Source organism: Equus caballus, chromosome 17 (assembly GCF_041296265.1).
Source record: "Equus caballus isolate H_3958 breed thoroughbred chromosome 17, TB-T2T, whole genome shotgun sequence".
NCBI lineage: Eukaryota > Metazoa > Chordata > Mammalia > Perissodactyla > Equidae > Equus > Equus caballus.
In genome coordinates this window covers 31,393,853-31,414,395 of record NC_091700.1, presented here as the reverse complement: position 1 = coordinate 31,414,395, position 20,543 = coordinate 31,393,853, and the positions used below count along the sequence as shown (strand labels likewise).

The 20,543-nt window shown below is 31.9% G+C and overlaps 1 protein-coding gene across 13 annotated transcripts in view; it reads right to left on the bottom strand.

Annotated features, from left to right (window-relative positions):
• NBEA (neurobeachin) overlaps positions 1-20,543 on the bottom strand; it is a 671,317-nt gene that overhangs the window by 444,758 nt on the left and 206,016 nt on the right. For all 13 annotated transcript variants that reach the window (XM_070240236.1, XM_070240226.1, XM_070240227.1 and 10 more), the window contains exons 22-27: positions 19,399-20,415; positions 17,430-17,647; positions 15,000-15,153; positions 6,437-6,617; positions 4,307-4,437; positions 1,177-1,284 (exon numbers count right to left, since the gene is read on the bottom strand). In XM_070240236.1, coding sequence (XP_070096337.1) covers positions 1,177-1,284; positions 4,307-4,437; positions 6,437-6,617; positions 15,000-15,153; positions 17,430-17,647; positions 19,399-20,415 — 1,809 coding nt within the window. The remainder of the gene's footprint in view (positions 1-1,176; positions 1,285-4,306; positions 4,438-6,436; positions 6,618-14,999; positions 15,154-17,429; positions 17,648-19,398; positions 20,416-20,543) is intronic.

The window sequence follows — 20,543 nt, the reverse complement described above, 5'->3', positions numbered from 1 at the left end:
TGTTTGTAATTTTCCTAGTGATTTAAAAGAACTGATATATATTAAAGACAGTGACAATTTTTCTATCGTATATTCCTACCATGCAGTATTATGCTGTATCACTTAAATACATTTTAACCATTTTCTAGAGTACAGAGTACTCCATCCAATTTATTGTTGAATGAAAATTTAAAACATAAACTTTCTTCTGTGTTTCATAAATCATCAATTAAAATTAAGAAAAACAGAACCCACAGTGACTGGTAAATAATAGCTATATTAAGGAGTACTGTCAATATTGAATCTGCTGTGAAATGCTATATATTTTTCTACACAATTTGTGGAAAGGCCACTCTTATTTTTACTCACCTTGAGTAAGTGATCATATAACTGGAGGATTCCATGAAACCATCTCCTTAAGTTATCTTTCCCTTAAGCTTTATTAATCTACCTTTGTAACTCAAATTCTCATGGATACTTATATTTTAATTAATTTATTTTTTTTGAGGAAGATCAGCCCTGAGCTAACTGAGGCCAATCCTCCTCTTTTTGCTGAGGAAGACTGACCCTGAGCTAACCTCCATGCCCATCTTCCTCTACTTTATATGTGGGACGCCTACCACAGCATGATGTGCCAAGTGGTGCCATGTCCACACCCAGGATCCAAACCGGCGAACACTGGGCCGCTGAAGCAGAACGTGCGCACTTAACTGCTGCGCCACTGGGCCGGCCCCATAGATATCTGTATTTTTAAAATGCAGATTCTTCTTTCAAAAGTAACTGTCCCCACAAAAAGTGATTGCCACTAACACCTTAATGAATTAATCTCTTTTATCCATAATACAAGGAACAATGATAATAATAAAATATTCAGTACCTAGTGACGCAGCAGAAATACTAAAAGAGTGCAGTAGGTGATTCAAGATAAAGTGAATTACAGTTTTTCAAGGTTATCCCTATTCTTAGAATACATACAAATTAAATCAAAATTTCACATCATTAAAAGAGATAACATGTCAATAATCTTTCAGAGAAAGATATGGCACAACAATTTTATAATCGGAAGTATGTTTAAAGATAATATTCCTGACATTAGGGCATTTAGTTCTAATATGCAGCTTTCTTAAAAAGTTTAAATTATTTTACACAAATGACAGTGTAAAGTTTTTTCTGGAAAATCAAGCAGGCATAACTTACCACATCCCGAAAGACAACAGCACGAAGGCGATTGATGTCAACATCCTGAAGAAGTCTATCAGGATCCTTAATAGGAGAAAGGTTACCTGGAACATTTTCTAATGGAGTCTTAAAAAAGAAAGAGAATTGTGAAAAAATAGCATAATAAGATATTTATATAGTAATACAATTTCTAATATCTTTAATTTAGGCATTAAACTGGCTACATTCTTTATTTCCTCATCATTGAATAACATTTGTTGACAATAATACTCTATTACAAGACACTTTTTCTATTCTCTTCTACTCTTGTCACACTTCCTAGTGTTCTTATTCTTTATCAGCATACTTACCACTACAGACTCAGAAAAGCAGGTAAGATTACGGTAGAAAAAAAGACTAATCTTGGACTTCAGAAGATTTGGGCTCCAAATCTCTGCTGTGTGATCTTGGCCTTGTTACTAAAACTTTCTGAGCCTCACTTTCTCTACCTCTAGTTAATAAATCTCTTTGAGCCACTGAGTTCATTTATCTATCATGCTTTTATAATATACGAGATTATTATATTACATTATTATATGAGATTTTATATGTATGAGCATCTCATGATCTACAAAAAGTTAGAAAAGGTAAATTAAAAAAAATTCAGTCATAGTCTTAATATTAAAGCTGAAAGACAATAAAAATCCTTTTTATAGGTGAAGATACAAAAATCCACAAATTTTATGTAATATGGCACACAGCCAACTAGTGAGAGAGCCAAGTTCCCTCAATCTAGTACTTTTTCACTTACACAATATGTTAAGAATTGTGTGGATTAAATTAGATAATATATGTAAAGTACCAAATACAATTCCTGCAAATAGAACACTTGTTGTTACTCTAATTAAAAATAAATAGGTCGCCTTCTACTTCTCTATAGATTCAATTATGATATTTCACTCCTAAATTAAGATGTTTGATTGCTCTTCAGCACAGCATTAGTGAAAATAGCATGATATTTGAAGGTTGCTAGTTATTTGGTTTCCATTATCATTCCAAAACTTACTAGCCATATGACTTATGTGAAATACTTAACCTCTCTATCAGCTATATCATCTAAATAATAGGCTAATAACATTTATCACAAGACGATTGAAGAAAAAACATTATTTACAGCATAGATGAAAAGCACATAATTTACAGCATAGATGAAAAAAGTTACAAATCTTTTAATTTATATACCATTTACATTTTACAAAGTGTTTCTATAGTCATAATCTAATTTGATCTTTATAAAGACATTTTTATAGGGAAAGCTTGTATCATCACTCCCTTTTACAATGAAGATGCATGACTCATGCAAGTCCACACAGGTTAGTACCTCAGCAAAATTAACTATGGTTTACTTACTAAAGTGCCACACAAAAAATGCATAAACACAGGGAAGGAAAAAACAAAAACAAAAAACCTCACCAACGAGGTGCATTCATTCTCTGCCTGAAATGTGTTTTCCTTATCAAGACAACTTTTCCCCTAATATTTCTATATCCATCACTTATTATTCATTTTTCATTGCCAAGGTTCTTGCTAGAGAGACACTAAATTACTACAAATTTCCCTCTCATTGGGCTTTTCTATCCATATTCTATAATCAGAGTAACACTTGGCTTGACAGTCTTGAAAAGCTGCCCATTAGCTACTGAATTAAGTATAGGCAACTTTAGATCAAAGCTCTGAAAAATACCAATTTATGTATCCATTTCATGAGTATATCAAGCGGCTAACTGCTAGAAAGAGGAAGGAAATTAGTATTAATTGAATGTTCACTGAATGTCAGAAATTACTAAGTACTTCAATACATTATTGCTTTTTATTTAATTCATACAAACACCTTGTAAATTAAGATTTATAACCACTTTAAAGACTGGAAAACTAAGGCACAGGAGAGTAAGGAACTTATCTCAGGGTCACAAACCCAGGAAGTGGTAGAGCCAAGATACAAACACAGAGCTGTATGATTCTAGAGCTTGTGCTCTGTTGACAAAGTACTTACAGCACTGTACATGATTTGGAATTACAAAGACATACAAGACATGGACATGCTCAGAGTCTATGAGGCCAACACAAATAACACGAGGCATTATTGCTCATGTGTTTATATTTAATTTTCTAAGCAATGGAGAGCCCTGTGGAGACTTGTAAACAGTAAAATAATACATGGTTTAAATATTTCAAGAATGTTTTTCTGACAGCAGTGAAAAAGAAAGAGATTGCAATATAGATATACTAAATATGTGGTTGTTCTGCTTGAAAACTGCAGAACTTTGAAGCCATAGAACTTTTCAAATGAGTTAAACTTGTACTTCACGCTTTCACTTATTGAGTAAAAAAATTGTGTCAATATCACACATCTAATTGCAAGTGTAGTGAGTAAAGAGGGACATACAAGCTTTTATGAAAAAAACAAACAGAGGAACCTACTGTAGACTGGGGTAGCAGTGAGGGTATCTGAAAACATTTTCCTCAGAGAGCAGTACTTAAGCTAAAGCCAAGAGGTGAACAGATTTTAACTAGGTGAAAAATAAAGGATGGACACTTTAAGTAAAGAGAACCTAAAAGTCATGCAGGATCTTAAAAGTTATGTTAATGAAACATAAATGTGATGCAAAATGAAACTTTGGATGTGATGACCAAGAAAGCTAATTTAGAATGAGAATTATTGGTATATTCCAAAATAGCCTACACTATTCATTCATTTCCTGGGCATTCAATATATTTTTGTTCAATATTATGGGAGTGTCTATCACCAAAAACATCCACATAAAAAGAGCATTATTCATACATTGAACCCTGTGGGAAAAAAGTATGCAACTATTTAAAATAGTAATAACTAAGAACTTTTCAGAGCTTTGTACAGATATCCTTACAAGAACCCTAGGAAGTAGAAATGATTAGTATCTTCATTTAATAACCCAAAACTGCAAGTCTCAGAGAAGTTAAATAATCTTGGCAACACAATTATGAAGAGGAGAAGCCGACACTGGAACTTCGAGCTGTCTGATTACCAAACCGTTACTCTTTCATTGAGCAATATTATGTCACTTTGTTCTCATAACCAAAAGAAATGTTTTAAGGTAAATTATATTTAACATAGAAAATGTTTAATTACCTTTGAAGCTGCTGTTGCAGTCACACTTTGGGGAGCTTCTTGAGGTTTACTGCTTCCATGGGAAGATTTGTTCCCCCTGTCTCTCTGTCTCTGCCGACATTCTAAACAGTTTCTCACAGCAACACAACAAACTATTTAAAAAACCAAAAGCATATTATTAATATAAATTGTTGCCTCTGGCACGTTGAAAAAAGTTGCTCTTTTTTCTTACTTTCCCCTTCCTCTATCTCATTATTCTCAAAAACAACTAGATTAATATTTTTTAATTATGAAATATAGTAATGAAAAGTACATATAAAATATACGTGTAGCTAAAAAATAAAAACAAAATACCCATATACTACCATCCAGATGAAGAAACAATATTACCAGAATGTCTGAAGCTCCCAATATATTATGCATCATTCTATCCCCCTCCATCCTTCAAAATTCCAAATTTTATGGATCAATATAAATTTGTAAAAACATTCATATTTAATGAATTGCTTTTAATAATGAGACTTTTCTCGTAACTTGACTATCTTGGCGACCACACTGAGCAGAAGTCCCCACTTCAGGCAATAATAGAGTACATCAGTATAGTCAAGTCTCACAAGTCCCAAGATCTGCCTTTCTTCATGGTGAGAAAGTCTACCGACTTTATCAGTAAGCATTCAATAAGCAGAAGCTTTTTATTTACTTATTTTAAGAAGCAGTGAAGTATAGTAATAAATGGTACAGATTCTGGAATCAGACCACCTGAGTTTGAATCCTGGCTCTGCCACTTAGAAGCTGTGTGATCTTGGGCCAGCTGCTTAAACTACCTGTGCCTCAGTTTCCTCATATGTAAAGTGAGTATAAACATAGTAACCTCCTTAGAGGACTGCTGTGGGGATAAATTGAATTAATATATGCAAAGTGCTTAGAATAGTAAAGAAATATTGATATTTAATTGTCTGCTTCATTATTATGCACTTATAAAACTTTCCGTGGGTGATAAAAAACAAACCTGTTAGAAATTATTAGGATAAAAATGAAATCAGCAGTAAAGCCCTGGAATATACTCAGAAATGAAAGCTCAGAATAACCACATAAATGCTGGTTTCAAGATATTGAGGCAATTTAAAAACACATTTCACTTTCTCACAAAGTTCAACCTGTCAGCTACTGTTAAATATCAATGGATACGTTCATGGTGGCCCACAGCAAATTATGCCACACCTCTTGGGTGTCAGGAAGATCACCATGTGATCAATGTCTCCCTTATAATGAATATGCAATGATTCTTCTCAGCCTGCCCATCTTTAAAAAATACAAAACAACAAAAATAGTAGGTTTCATTCCATCATTCTTAAAGCAAGTTCTTTTTCCTTCCTTGGATCAGAAACAACTTCTCCCTTGAAACTATATATGTGTAGATTTTTATATATCTTCTAAAATTATGGGTAAAAGAGTATACATCAGAAATTTCCTCCCTATCTAATGCCTTAGTTTCTTATGTCCTGCTCATAATCTAAGGCAAGCATAGAAACAGCAGCTTTCTGGTTGCTTGTAAAGTCTAAACAGTAAAAATGAATTTTCCCTTTAAGAAAGGTGACAGATAGAAGAGCGCTTCCTGCCTAAAGAGCTGGTCTAAATTTACTGAGCTTCCAGTGCAACACAAGATAGTTCAGTGAACAGCATAGGTATAGCAACGTTTATTAGTGTTAACTGTTCACTCTGAGAAATAGTGAGGTTGACATAATCAATTTTACCTTTTAGCATTCTGTACATAAAACTATGTCATTAGTGTTTTTACATGTTTGTGGGCCCAGGACAACTTCTTTCTGTATTAGTGTACCAGAAAAGGATTCATAAGTGGATTTACCTTAAAATCACTTTAATGAAAAATGCTACAGTCCTATTGATTTTGAAACAAAATGTATTAGACTTTATTTCAAATTTTAATCCATTAAATATGCTCAATTCTATAAAATCTCCATGTGAAGATATTATAATTTTTTAAATTTGTTGATTCTGAAGAATTACAGCATAATCTCTGCATTACATAATCATCAATTTGTATCACCAATATTTTAGGCACCATACAGTGTCAAAAAACTAATCTGTAGGTAAGTATTTAACACGCACTGTGATTCTTAACAGACTTACCCAGCCTTAGGCACTGTCGCATTAAACCTCCAGAAGACATGTTCTTTTCAGCTTCAATCTCACTAAAATTTAGGGAGCTGGCAAATACAAGCACATCAACCATTGCCATCAATCGGCTGAGGAAAGTTACTGCTGTCTCAGCTGACATGCCTTGTGTCACTTCAATGTTTTCCAATTCCGTCTTTAAAAAAGTAGAAGATTTAAATCTTGTTTAAAATTTGAAATATAATACATACACATACATACTGCAGGTGGACAGTGGTTGTATTATATTTTACAAACAAAATAAATTATAAACTAAATCCATATATCACCAGAGCTGGTTATCAAATTTAATTAGTTTACCTATGAATTATCCTTGAATAAAAGAAAAGTCTATTTTTAAAATCAATGTTGAATTTAAATGTCATTACTTGTAAAAACTACATTCCAAACTTAACCACTTTACAAAGATTTTAGAAATAATTGCACATATATTTAAACTAGTTTTGTATTTTTTAATTATTTAACAAATATATAAAATTGACATTTCTTTCGTAAAATCCTCACTTTCATTTATAAAAAGGAATGTGTTAATTTTTCTTTCTTATAAATGTATGATGTGTGATAGAAAAGATGGCACTTTCATTTGGTATAAAAATGAGATGACTATCAAATTAGAATGTATGACGATTTCTTATCCATTTCAGAATAAACTGAAACCACCAGGTATCTCATATGTACAATAAAAATCTAGGGTACAAATAATCAAGAAGATCATTACTCCTCTACAGATGTTAATTTGTGACCTATGACACTAGCAGTAGGAAGAATCAGTAGCATTCTAGATTGGTGACATTGCAGTTTCACTAAAATGTTGTCTATGATAAAATATAATTTCCTGTTTTCAAAGAAAATGTTACAAAGTATTCTGCTTCTTAAAATGTGTAACTTTGTATTTCATAAGCGATAGCAACATTTCTTATTTTATTTTTCATTGTGTATTATATAACATTTTAATTACTTTGGTTCATTATGACTAGGCCTCATTTTCTCAGTACCTCAAGAAGCAAAGAAAGTTCGGAATGCTTTATAAATAAAAAATACTACTCTCTAAATTTTGTGAAAATGGGCACACTAGCCATATTGATTAACCTTACTTCTTCACCAAATGATAAATTCAACTACAAGGTAGGTATTTATTATAGGTATCTGCTCCTATTTAATGTTCCATTTTGACCTTGTTTATAACCATCACTCTACCTAAATGCACTCCTGCTCACATTAACATGGAAATGCCAGCGGGAAACACTGATTAGAAAAAAAGAAACTCAAAACACTTCTCATGCACAAGATGGGTAATAAAAATGACAGGTGACTACAGCAAGAAATATACAACTAAACTTGATTTTAAATGGAATATAAAATGTAACGAGCTTTCTTCCTTCCATTTAAAACCACAAAATAGTGTTAAAACTTCTAAAGGGAGCTTGGAAATAGACAAAACTTTGTATCCAATTGTTGATTTACAACTTTATGCCAATTCAGTATCTACAGCCTAAAGAAATCATTAATTGATTACTTGCATTTTTTTAAACGCAGATTCCTTATTTCCTAGCATTTCACTGATATACATCATCATTTCATAGCATAAATTAAACACCTGTGACCACATGGGGCCAGCCCCATGGCACAGTGGTTAAGTCTGGTGCACTCTGCTTCAGTGTCCCGTGTTTGTGGGTTTGGATCCCCAGCATGGACCTACACTACTCGTCAAGCCATGCTGGGGTGGCAACCCACATACAAAATAGAGGAAGACTGGCACAGATGGTAGCTCAGGGCTAATCTTCCTCACAGCAAAAAAAAAGAAAAAAAGAGCAAGATTGGCAACAGATGTTAGCTCAGAGCTAATCTTCCTCAATAAAAAATAAATAAATAAATAAATGTGTGACCACAGCACAACAGTTCAATAGTTTAAATAAAAACCAAAAAATTCATTTTATATAAAATCTCATAAATTGCAGTTATCAATATAATTGTTTTACAACAGAATGGAAGATCTGGCCATTGTTTGGGTCTATCAAATATTCTAAATAATTTTTCAAAATATTAGAATTTTAGGATATCTGAAGATGCATTCTCAAAGAAATTCACCATTTTGAATTATTAAAATTCAGAAATATGACTCACTTTATTAGTTAATGGTCTCATTTTTGAGTCTTGGTGGGATCTACAAGGCTTAACTTTAAAAATACACTTTCATTTTGAAATGAGTGAATTATATACAGAAATTATAAACAGCATTATTAATCAGCCATGTAATTTGCCAAACTATTATTTTTTAAGAAACAAAATAAATTTTAAAATTAAAAGCATTCTTAGTACAAACAATAATCTAAAAGGGGATTCTTAGTATATTGTATATAGAAGTGATTTATAATTTTGATGAAATGTTATATAAACATCATAACAGGTTTAAAAATAAAGATCACTCACATATGATTATTATTAAATATTAACACTAATTCCATCTAATTTCCTTGCATTGGAACCAGTTAACATCTGATTGTACACATAACTGAAATATTGTTTCCATTATATTATGATAGTTTAGTCTAAAGATTATTATAAATAATAAAGTAGTAATGACTCATCAATGCACTGAGAAAATAATTTCTCTAATGATCTTCTAAATATACCAAAGATGCCTAATGTTAAAGATGGCATGGAAACTCAAAATATAGCTAAGTCAAAAATGTCATAAATAAGCAAAAATAAAATTTAAAACTGAAAACCTGAAAATTACTTAAGTAATACTAACCTTAGAACCCTGGACATGCATTAGACAAAACAGACAACAGACCAAAAAAAGTACAAGAAAAGGAAATTATTAAAATTAAATGAAAATACAATGTAAAATTGAAACACAAAATAATATATTTAAAAATTATATCTGATTATTTTACTAAAAGCAAAAGTCAAAGAGATATTCATTTTATAATTTACATATGATTAAGACTAAATATCAAATATTTAGACTTCTATTTATTTTTTATTAGAGTAACTCTGTCCAAATAATATAAATGTAAATATAGTTCATATATTAAAAATTAGGCATATTCTTTTTTATAAAATAAATATCCTTTCCTATCAGTTGACTAAAAGAATCATTTTAATAAATAAACTAATATAATATCTCTGTAAAGCCCTAACTCAGTACTGGTTTAGGTAGAAATGACTTAGGGAAATAAACTATACCAATCTCCTAGAATTTTCATTAAGGAATCACGTTATAATTTGTTCCTAAAATATTTGGAGCCCTTCCTATCAATGAAAGTCTCCAGGAGTTAATAAAATATTTGAGTGATTATAACTTAAAAACCACTTCCCTTGATAACAAAAACTTACTGATACACTAAATGAGGTCTGCATGTGAACTAAGATAATTACATAAATACTACTCTAAGTTTCAGAGTTTTATTAAGAATTATTCTTAATATATTTAAAACTTTGGATAGAATTAAGTTTCACAATAAAAGTCATCATGTGTTCCTATTCTCTGATTTTTGACAACAAATATATGTGAGCATAAATTTCAAAATACACTATTTTCGTGGTACATTTTATAGGAAAACATTTAAAGCATACTAAGGATACTGAAGTATGATCAGTGTTATGTGACAAACAAAACAAAAAATCAGTAATTTTTCCAAATCTATTAACTACATATTCTGATAATAAGCAAATATAAACTAAAATTAAGCCATTGTCATAATTTTTCAAAGGAAAAAGTCACTCTTCTTTTTTATGATTATGAAACTATTAGGAAAGCCAGAAATATCAGTCTCTATTATTTTTCTGCAACAGAGAAAATAAAACCATACATGACACTGAATTAAATTCTAAACATTCAGTGTTTGGGATAGTCGACCAACACGGTCAAGTTAAAATCAAAAATGATTATGCAATTTGTAATTGGTCCACCTCATTGCTTCTCTTCATTTTTTTTCCAATTCCTTGATTTCACTCATGACCAACTTGAACAATGTAGAAAGAATAAATGAGAGGATTCAACTGACTAGCAATGGAAATGTTAAGTCCAAACAACCAACAACAACAACAAAAATAATGTTCCTCTCCAAAACCAAGATTGGTCACACTACATAGTCAGAGTCTAAATATTTTTTCCTCACTACTAAAGTTAAAACTATTGGTATAATTTAGAGACTTGAAACTATTTGTGTAATTTATTTTCTATGCTACATATGACTTTCAATAATTTAGGCAAAACTGAAACTCCAACAAAGTCCTGCTTCTGCAATGAATATTAAGTTCAAGGTGTTCATATAATATAAATATTATACAAATATAATATGAATATAAATATATATTATAATTATAAATTATATATTATATGTTATATACATTTATGTATAATTATATTACATATTTATATAAAAATTATATTAAAACATATAATTATATATTATAGTTACAAATATTACATTATAGTTATAATATAAATATTATGTTATTTATAATATAAATATTATATTTTTATAATATAATAATGTTAATATAATTATATAAGTATTACATAATTATACTCTTTTTTCCTTAAATTTTCCATTAAAATATTTCCTTACAAATAAGATTAATCTAAACAGCTCAAATTCTCTTACATAACAATACTGCAACAGCAATACACAAATGTTATCATTAGTCTGGATTACTGTATTCATACCAGGTCCCAGGGTGGAAAATGGACCACTACTATGCCAATCCCATGGAGACAGCAGACAAAAAGATCACAGCATTTTAATTTTTTGCTATCAAAATGGATCACCCATAATAACTAAATTTGTCTCAAATATCCTATTTTAAACTTCAGAATTCTGAATATGACAGGTTTATTTTATAAATGGGAAGATTTTTCCATCATGATACAATTCTAAATTAAAAGTTCCAAAAGGAACTAAAGGAGGGAAATATTCATTAACAGCCTTCTCCAACTAATGTAATTTACATATGTTACTTAATTTTCACAAACTCCTTGTGGAATAAGTATAATTAACACCTTTTAATAAATGAAGAAATCGAGGTTGAGGTCATAACTAGTAAGTGTCAAACCCAAGTTAAAATACACATTTATCTTCTGCTAAAACTCATCTACCTTCCATTAAATCATAACTTCAAAAACGTTGTGTCTGAGTCTCACTGATATTGGGAAACTAGTTTGTTTTTGATGAAAAGGAGTAAATTATCTAAGATCCACAGTTACACTGAGAAATGGGAAAGACATATTCCTGAGTTGAGCTTGGTATCATGTTTTTTTAAGTATAGAACTGTGAAGAGTATTTAGCATTCTACTTAATTTTGTAATTGTGCAAAAGTAAATACAATTTCAACATTAGACATGTCAAATGCTAAAAAAATTATTATGGCTGAGTGTGCAAAGTTACATATCTTTTAACAGAACATAATGACCACAATGTTCAGTGAAATTGTTTTAAAAAATTAAACTTTAATAAATGTTCAGTAAGTCAAATCCAAGTTCTCGTGTAATAGGAAAGAATGAATTTACCATAAGCTTTATTGAATTTTCAATGGTCAGTATTAAACTTTTCACACTAAAACATTATATTATGACATTTGTATTTTATGTGAAGAACATGCTCTAAGTCAGTGGTCAGCAAACTAAGACCCAGAAGTCAACTCTGCTCCACTGCCTGTTTTTATAAATACGGTTGTGTTGAAACACATTCATACCTAATCTTTTATGTAACTGCCCACGGCTGCACAACTGCAGAGTTGAGTAGTTGGAACAGCCAGCATACAGCCCATAAAACCAAAAATATTCACTATCTGATCCATACAGAAAAACTTGCCAAATACTGCAATCCTACATTACTCATATTTATTCATTAAATACATATCTACATATAACATATGAATATTTTGAAAACCCCCACAAATCTAAACAAAATTACCAGATCATTCAAACATTGGTTCCAAATATTTCTCTCTCTCTTCATGTATCTCGTATTGGAACTCTAACGGCATCTACATGACAACATTTACCTTTGGTAATCGGCATACTGCCAATGCTTCCTTCTTCACTTATTAAATCCAAAATTCTCTTTTGGCTTTTTACATTTTAAATGTAGGTCAAAAAACTCCATATCTTCAGTTCTAGTTTCTTTCTTTATTCAACCTCCTCCTTCCTAACTTTTTCCTCTCCTACATTACAATTTTTAGCAAGAATATTATATAATCAAGTAACAGAAAACATTACTCAGCAGTCAGCACCAATCATGATTCTACCAGTATGAAGCAGGAGAAAAGGTTCTCACTCTTTCTTTTAAGGAAGCGATTTATTAAAAGAACATAAAAATCAGCTATGTTGTGCAACCAGGCTTAGGTACAATCAGTTAATGGATCAAAATAACAGAAATATAGAGTCAGAGATAACAAAGAAAAAAGTTTCTACAACTGAACAAATTCCCAAGTCTGTTGAGAGGAGTCTAGGTAATCAGTAGTTTCAAATTCCAAACTACAGTGGTCAAAACTGCACAGGTAATAATTTTGGAAGTCAAACCTCAGAATGTAAGTATCTTTATTTTCATTCATTATAAGGTAAAAAACTCTGTAAATCTGGGTAGTGAAATTGTACATAAAGCATAACGTTTAATGACACTTTAGTTCATTAATTTAATATTTTCTCTATCTTGATACAGATGTTTTAGCTATAAAATTTAGAGGACCAGTAATGTGAATATTTGAAACCTATCCCAATTGTAATACTTACTGCTAATTTTATATAAAGGTCAGTTTTTCTTCTGTAGAAAATTTTGAAACAATATTATATTTTAAAGTGAATTTCAACACAACATTCAAAATTTCATGACAACAAATGATAATTTGTAAAACATAAAACAAAATTTAAATGATGAAGAAAAATGCCAGGAGGAAAACACTGATTTACTGACTTTTTAATGTATGGAAGAGAAAAAATAAAACCTCTCCCTGCCTCAATACTAGAATACATTTTTTTAAAATCATCCACAGCTCTCGATTTATCAGAATTTGGTATAAATCACCAGAAGAAATCAGAGATTAAAGAGAAGGGATGGTACATTAACCTCACAGGATACCTGCACACCTCTCACACCACCAACTAATTCTCTCCTGGGTCCCGTTTCCCTGGCAGGTGCTCATTCCACGAAGGCCCTAAAGTTCTGCTGCGCTTCCTCCTGACCCAGCCTTCAGGCCTCTGCAGATCTCTTGAATAAATTCACATATGAAATAGAAGTAAATGAGCCTGTAACGGCGGGGCAGGGAGGGTTGAGGAGACTTTTCCTGCTAATATTTCAATTTCAATGCAGTTTGGGGGGATGCGGAATGGCAGTGCCAAAAGGTCAGTGAGAAAAAGAGTCATGTAGGAAAAGCCTGTTAATGATGAAATAAAGCCAGAGATCAACTTGGAAACACTACCTCACCAAGAAAAAGGCGTCTTAACAAAACAGCAGATTTCTCTCTGGAAAAAAATGTACTTTTGGCCTTATGGATGGCTTTCCAATATGGTAGCAAGAACACAGGTAATATGGAAAGCATAGTTCTATATTCTTTCCCATTTGAGCAAGTAGCTATGGAGTCTGGTGTTTTCCATATGAATCAGAGATATTTTTAAAATGAGAACTAAAATAAAAAATTACTTTTTATGTCTTTTATATTTTAAATTACACATATAATTAACATTAAATGCCTTTCAAGTTTACATTAATACAGTTCAATGTTTTATATAGAAAGAGAGAAAAGGCTTTATTTTTTAACAATAGATGTTAAACCAGTAAATCAAGTCAGATGAAAATACTCTTAGAGGCTATAAAACTAACATAAAGTTTTGGAGGATTTTTTTAAGGATTATGAATTTTTTTCAGATAGCATAAAAAAATGTTATATTACTTATACTTTTTCAATCTGAGGTCCTAAGTTTTAAATAAGAAACGCTCTAAGAATTCATTAACTTAGTTCCCTTTTGGAAGCAAATTACTGGCTTCTAGATTAAATCTCAGAGAACAGGGATGTAAAACTCCTATATATAGTTTAAAATAATATTAAGGTTAGAAATAATATTTCAAGAAATTCATGAGTCTGCATATCTAACAATGACCTTTCCAAATTTAGATTCATGACCCTATTATACAATAACCACATACTTGTATTTAGAACTTCAAGATTTAAAGAACAAGAATTTTAAGTTTATTACAATATAGATTTGAAGAGACAGACAATATACAGAAAATAAAGTTAAATAGTTATAGCTCTTCCTAAGAAATATTCACTAGAATTACTAGAGAAATATTTTCATAAACACTCATAGCTGGAACGTAACAGTGACAAATAATAAAGGCAGGAATATAAATATATATTATAAATAAATATAAATTCATATGGTTAAAAAGTTTCCTTAGGTAAATATGTCTTGTTAAAATCCATCTGTTCTACAGTACAGAAACACCACTGACATGCTCTAGTCATGTAGTTATAAAATACAACCACTAGATGGAGGCAAAGTACTTACAGTTGGTGATGTGGCAGCAGAGAGCAAAGGTAAGATTCCTCCACAAGCAATGATGATATTGTCTACCATTTGGGAAATGAGGTGAATTGTGTTATGTACAAAAATAATATTTTCATTGCTATTGACAAAATCCATCACAGACTTTGTGGAATGGCTAAAACAGCAGAAAAACAAAACACAAATGAACATTTCCTTGGCTTAAGAATAAGTTTAGACATTTTATTTACAATAACATTTTTAAAGTGAAAAATAATGAAGAGCTGGGAAAATTTAAAATTGAGTTAATAGAAAAAATTAATTTAAAATTAAGATATAAAATTACCAAAAAATTAGCAATCATGTCTGCAGGGTTTTTTTGTGTCCTAAATGTATTCACTCATTTTGTTTCTGCTTAAAAAATACAGTATATTAACTAGGTTCAAAGACATATGATTAGGTCAATGAGTTTGGCTAGAAAAATTAATTTTTGCCAAAGTTTGTTGTTTCGTGTTGAAAGGCAGAACAACTGGACAGTTAGCCAGAAGTTTTACCTTAAGGGCAGTTTCAATTTGTTGCATCACCAGGCTGCAGCCCCACCTTTGATCAGCCAGATGGGAAATAAATACTGCTAGTCACAGATAGTGAGTATAAACAAATCAGTAAAAATCCAAGGACTTACTAAATAAAAAAGGGAAAAAATCTCAAAGGTCAATAGTGCAGCTTCCCCATACAAAACATGCAATGTAGATACCCAGAGGAACACACTGCTTTAGTATGATGTCAGTCAAGAATATGAACAATTTTCTGACTGGAAAAAAAGAGATTGTGATCAAATTTAAGTCAATTACTCTCACTTTTTAGAACTGTAAAATGTCACCCATTATAGCTTAGATCTCAAGATGTTTTCCTTCTGTCCTAAATAACGTGTTGTCTTTTAAAAAATTTAAATTACATAAAATTCTGTTTGATAAATTTTATGGGAGCTCATAAAAGAAAAGAGAGATACACAGTATGTTAAAGCAAAGAAAGTTGAGTATCACTCACTTGGGGGCTACTAATATTTATTTATAGTTAGTAAAGTACACTATGTATCTCATACATTGATATTCATGCTAATAGTAATGTATTTCATATTATTCCAGTTTCCTTATTTACCATAATCCCTAGGGAATTTGCATATAACAACATTATCAATGGAAAGGCTTGTTTCTATCTCATGAATACAATAAATTGGTCAGATAAAATCAGAAGTAAAAATTTTCTGTGGCAGACATTGGCTGCTTCCATAATAGTTAGTTCTTCTTCCCTGCTAACACAATCTAGACGTCGTTCGATTATCCAGCTACATCGGGTAGAAGAAAGGTGGACTTCACTCCAGCTATTAGCTTATTAAACAGTATTGCTCTATACAGGTCAGTCATTATAATCCCATTCCTTTTTGCTGGTGACTGATTTAGAGAAAGGCATACGATCCTGCTGGCACATGAGACATTAGGGAGAAATTTCCTGAGAGGCTTCTCTAAAGAAAAAAAAAAAGAAGAGAAGAGGAGGAAAAGGAAAAGAAGAAAGAGAAGAGAGAGGAGGAGGAGGAGGGGGCAGAGAGAAAAAAGGAGGAAGGGGATGAAGGAGGAAGAAGAAGAGCCCTTGCCTTCTAGTTTGGGCAAGTTTCCTATGTTGAATCGATGCTGGGAGCTGAAGCAGCCACCTTGAGTCTTAGAAGGAAAATGAAAAGCAGAGGCACCCACTTGAGTCCTGAGAATATCATGCCCCCGATTATTTAAGTCTTTGATGGTGGGGTACTCTGACATACAGTCACCACTTCCTAATTTACATGCAGGCACATATAAATGACACAGTCTCATAACTAATTTTTTTCATATGTGCTATCAGAAAATTAAATTGAAAGTGAGGCAAGGTAATGATTTAATTTATGTAGACTTTGTTTTCTTTAAGTGATTATATTTGAACTGATACGCACTAACCACTTAAATGGTAGAGGCTATAAAAATAGATGTCATAAGGTGATTTTAAATTTCATTTTAACACTGTATGTTAGAATCTTATTACCAAGAATAAATTCAGTATATGGTACTAATTTTAACAGGAAATGATAAAAATGTAGAAATTTCTTTGATCCCCAAACTGAACTTTTTTTGGTTCAGTCTCTTTTTTATATTGAAGAGGCAATGCCAGACTTCAAAATTTCACTTTTTAATTGTCTTAAGCCTAAGTTCTTGGATAAGTTTTGATTTGAGCCCCAGGCCTTATAACTTTTATGAAAATACTTATGTTTCTATAAAAAATTTCAATGTTTGATTATTTTTAATGAATTTTATTTGTGAGACTTATTCACTGATATAATTCACTTATGAATCAGTTGATGCCAGTAATTTAAAATATTCATATTCTTAAGTGAAAGTAGTCTTATTTATAGAAAAGAAATATTTCTACCTTCTCCAAACATGTACATCTGTTTCTAATGCAAACAGCAAATCAGTGAGAAGCCGCTGGTGCATTGGAGACCATTTAAACTCAGGAATACGAAACATGGTCGTGCGGGGACCTGGGCTGAACTGGCGCCGCTGCTCCTCAGTCATTGGCATTCCTCGAAATCCTAAATCAACTCGGAGATCTCTGTCCTGTTGTGTGATAGACCGACCCTGAACAGCCTAGAGACAGAAAAGGTAAACTTTCGCTGAGTGCAAGAGAAATACCTCATTTCGAAATGAAAACTAAGTATAGTAAAGTGAGTTAGTGAGTAAAGCTTTTGCATATGACTTTAGTAGGTTAACACATTTTACATACATTATTCACCTGCTGAGTCCCCACACAGGAAACTTTCTGAGCCGAAAAGACCTCTATTATTACTTTTATTTTGCTTTTTCAGAAACTAGGCAAGGTAATCAAATACCTAAGTTTAACATCAAAGTTCACAATTGAAAACCAGATCCTCTTTACCCCTGTGTATGGAGTCTCATATTAGATCACCTTTCTTCCTAACGAAAGTGAGCATATACTCAGAGTGAAGTATACTGGATATATGTCATCAATTAACTGTAATTAGAAACACAAGATAAAAGAAATATTACTTGAACAGATTCAAGTTAACTTCAGAGTCTATTTTACTCACAATACTTCAATTTAGAAAAACAAATGCCTTTGATAAGTTAAAAAAAAAAAACAGAAAAATGTCTATGAAATCTGAGTCAAAACCAGGTAAGCCTGGTGATTATGATACTCAATAAACAATGCACCACGCTTTCATTTATTTTAAATCTGTACCTAATTCAATATTCTCATCCCTTGCCAATTACCACTGTAGTACAACTGCCACAAAAATGGAAATTGGCAGTTAATAGAGAAAAAATAAAAATACCTTTCCCACACAGAATACATTAAGGATTCTTATTAGAGTACAAAGACACCAGTAGGGTGTGGTTTCTTCTTTTTAATATAACCCTAACGGAAACATTAAATTTCTCTTCAATGACATTAAAAGGTGAGTGGAAAACCCAAAGAACAACAAAAAAACAAATCATTAAGGGTAAAAGTTTTCTTCAACTCTTAATAAGGTATTATTTAGCCTAGAACATAAAGGAGTAGTCTTAAAACTCAAGGCTCAACACCTGAAACCCATATCAGAAAACATCACCTGTTTCTAGCTTTAGTCCAGTGACGCCCAAACCACAGCACTAACATTTCCTCACCTCCAGGCCTAAGAGCCTTTAATTTTCTCATAACGAATTCCCATCCATGTGGTTGTAAAGAAACTTCTCACTGCTAATAAATTCCAAAGTTTCTCAGCCACATCACCTACCTCACCAGGGTTGTCATGAGGATTAAATCTGAAAACATATAGCACAATGCCTGGAACATAGTAGCCGCCTGATAAATAACAGCTCCCTGTTCCCTTCCCCTTCATTTCACTTATCAGTTAAATCTGGGCTCCAACTCCTCTTTGCTATAAGCCACAGAACAAGGGTGGGCCTGAAGCTCAAAAGGTTAAAATTAATCAAGTATCCAGAATGAAGATCTCAGGTACAAAACGTGTAAATGTAGTCACAGAGTCATAAAATGTTAAAACTAGCAGAGCCCTTAAAGCTCATATTTTAATGTAGTACAACCTCTTGTACTATGTAAGAAAATTCAGGCGCAGAGACGTTGAGCAAAGCTACACAGACAGAACGTGGCAGCGTTAGAAATATAATTCAGATAGTTTCAATTCATATATATCTATAATATATACATAATACAATACCAAATAGTATATATAAATATACTACCACACTAGTCAGTTCCATAAATTACTATTGTACTACAATGAAATATAGATGTGACATAATTGGTAAGAAATTACTCTGCTTTGGTGCTAACACCTCAATATCCAATGCATTTTTAGAACTCTTGTAGGATAACTTACTTGTGTTGTAGTAGTGGTCTGGATTTTTCGGATTTCCTTTCCTGGTTCTTTGCCATCATCAGATCTCTCAGTATCTGAGATTATACTTCCTGCATCAATATTTGGTACAATTTTGCTACCAGAAGACTCAGTTTCCAGAGCTGTAGCAGTCATTTCAGCATACTCTAACCCTTTTGATGATGATGGTAAGTCTCTTTCAGAAATACTGCTCATTCCATCTGAAGTTGTATGGATTTTGAACTCTTTTTCTTCTATTATACTTGAGGTACAAGTTAAGTCTACACTACTGGTCATGTGAGCAAGCAATCCAAGATCATCACTAACTCCAAGATGTACTTGTGTGTTCTGAATATTTGGAATAATGTGATTACTAGAAAGTTCGGGAAGGAGTTTCTCCTCCTGTTTGGGTATTTTATCAAAGAGAAATGATGTACCACTATTGGGAATTTCATCTTTCTCATCTGCTAATGTTATCAATGGACCATTATCCTTTTCTTCATTTTTTTTAATGATACCAACACTTCCATGTACATTGTTCTGGAGTTTCTCAACAGCAGCACTATAAACATTATCCAACAAAGATTCAACCTCCACAAGGGCACCATTCTCTCCACCTACTAAAGTCTCTGGTGATAAATCCATATCATCAAGTTTTACTTCTGTTGCTTCCACTTTCTCTGCTTTTATATCAACTAAAAGATCATGTACTTCTACATGTACACCACCTCCCGGTCTATCTGAATTTCCAAGAATATCATCTGACACTTTTGTTGACATGAGCAAGTCTCTGGTATCTGTGCTGACAGGGTAATCTGTCTCACTTTCTGGGCTCTGGCTTTGTGAAAGATCTTCTATCTCCCGAATTTCCATTCCACCTTTTGCTCCTGTTGTCTGTGATGAAAGACCAGAGATGGTGCTCACATTCCCTTTCTTTCCCTTTTTAATGTTTTCCTCCTCTTGTCTCTGATATTCTTCATACATTTTGGCTAGGTATTCCTTATGCGCTTCATAAGTGACCTTAGGAATAAGTAAAGAAAACATTAAGGCATTTTATATATATAAAGAAGAAAAAAAGATACAAACAAAATTATAGTAATAATAGCAAAAACAGTGCCACAAATTTTAAGATTTCAAACACAGCACAT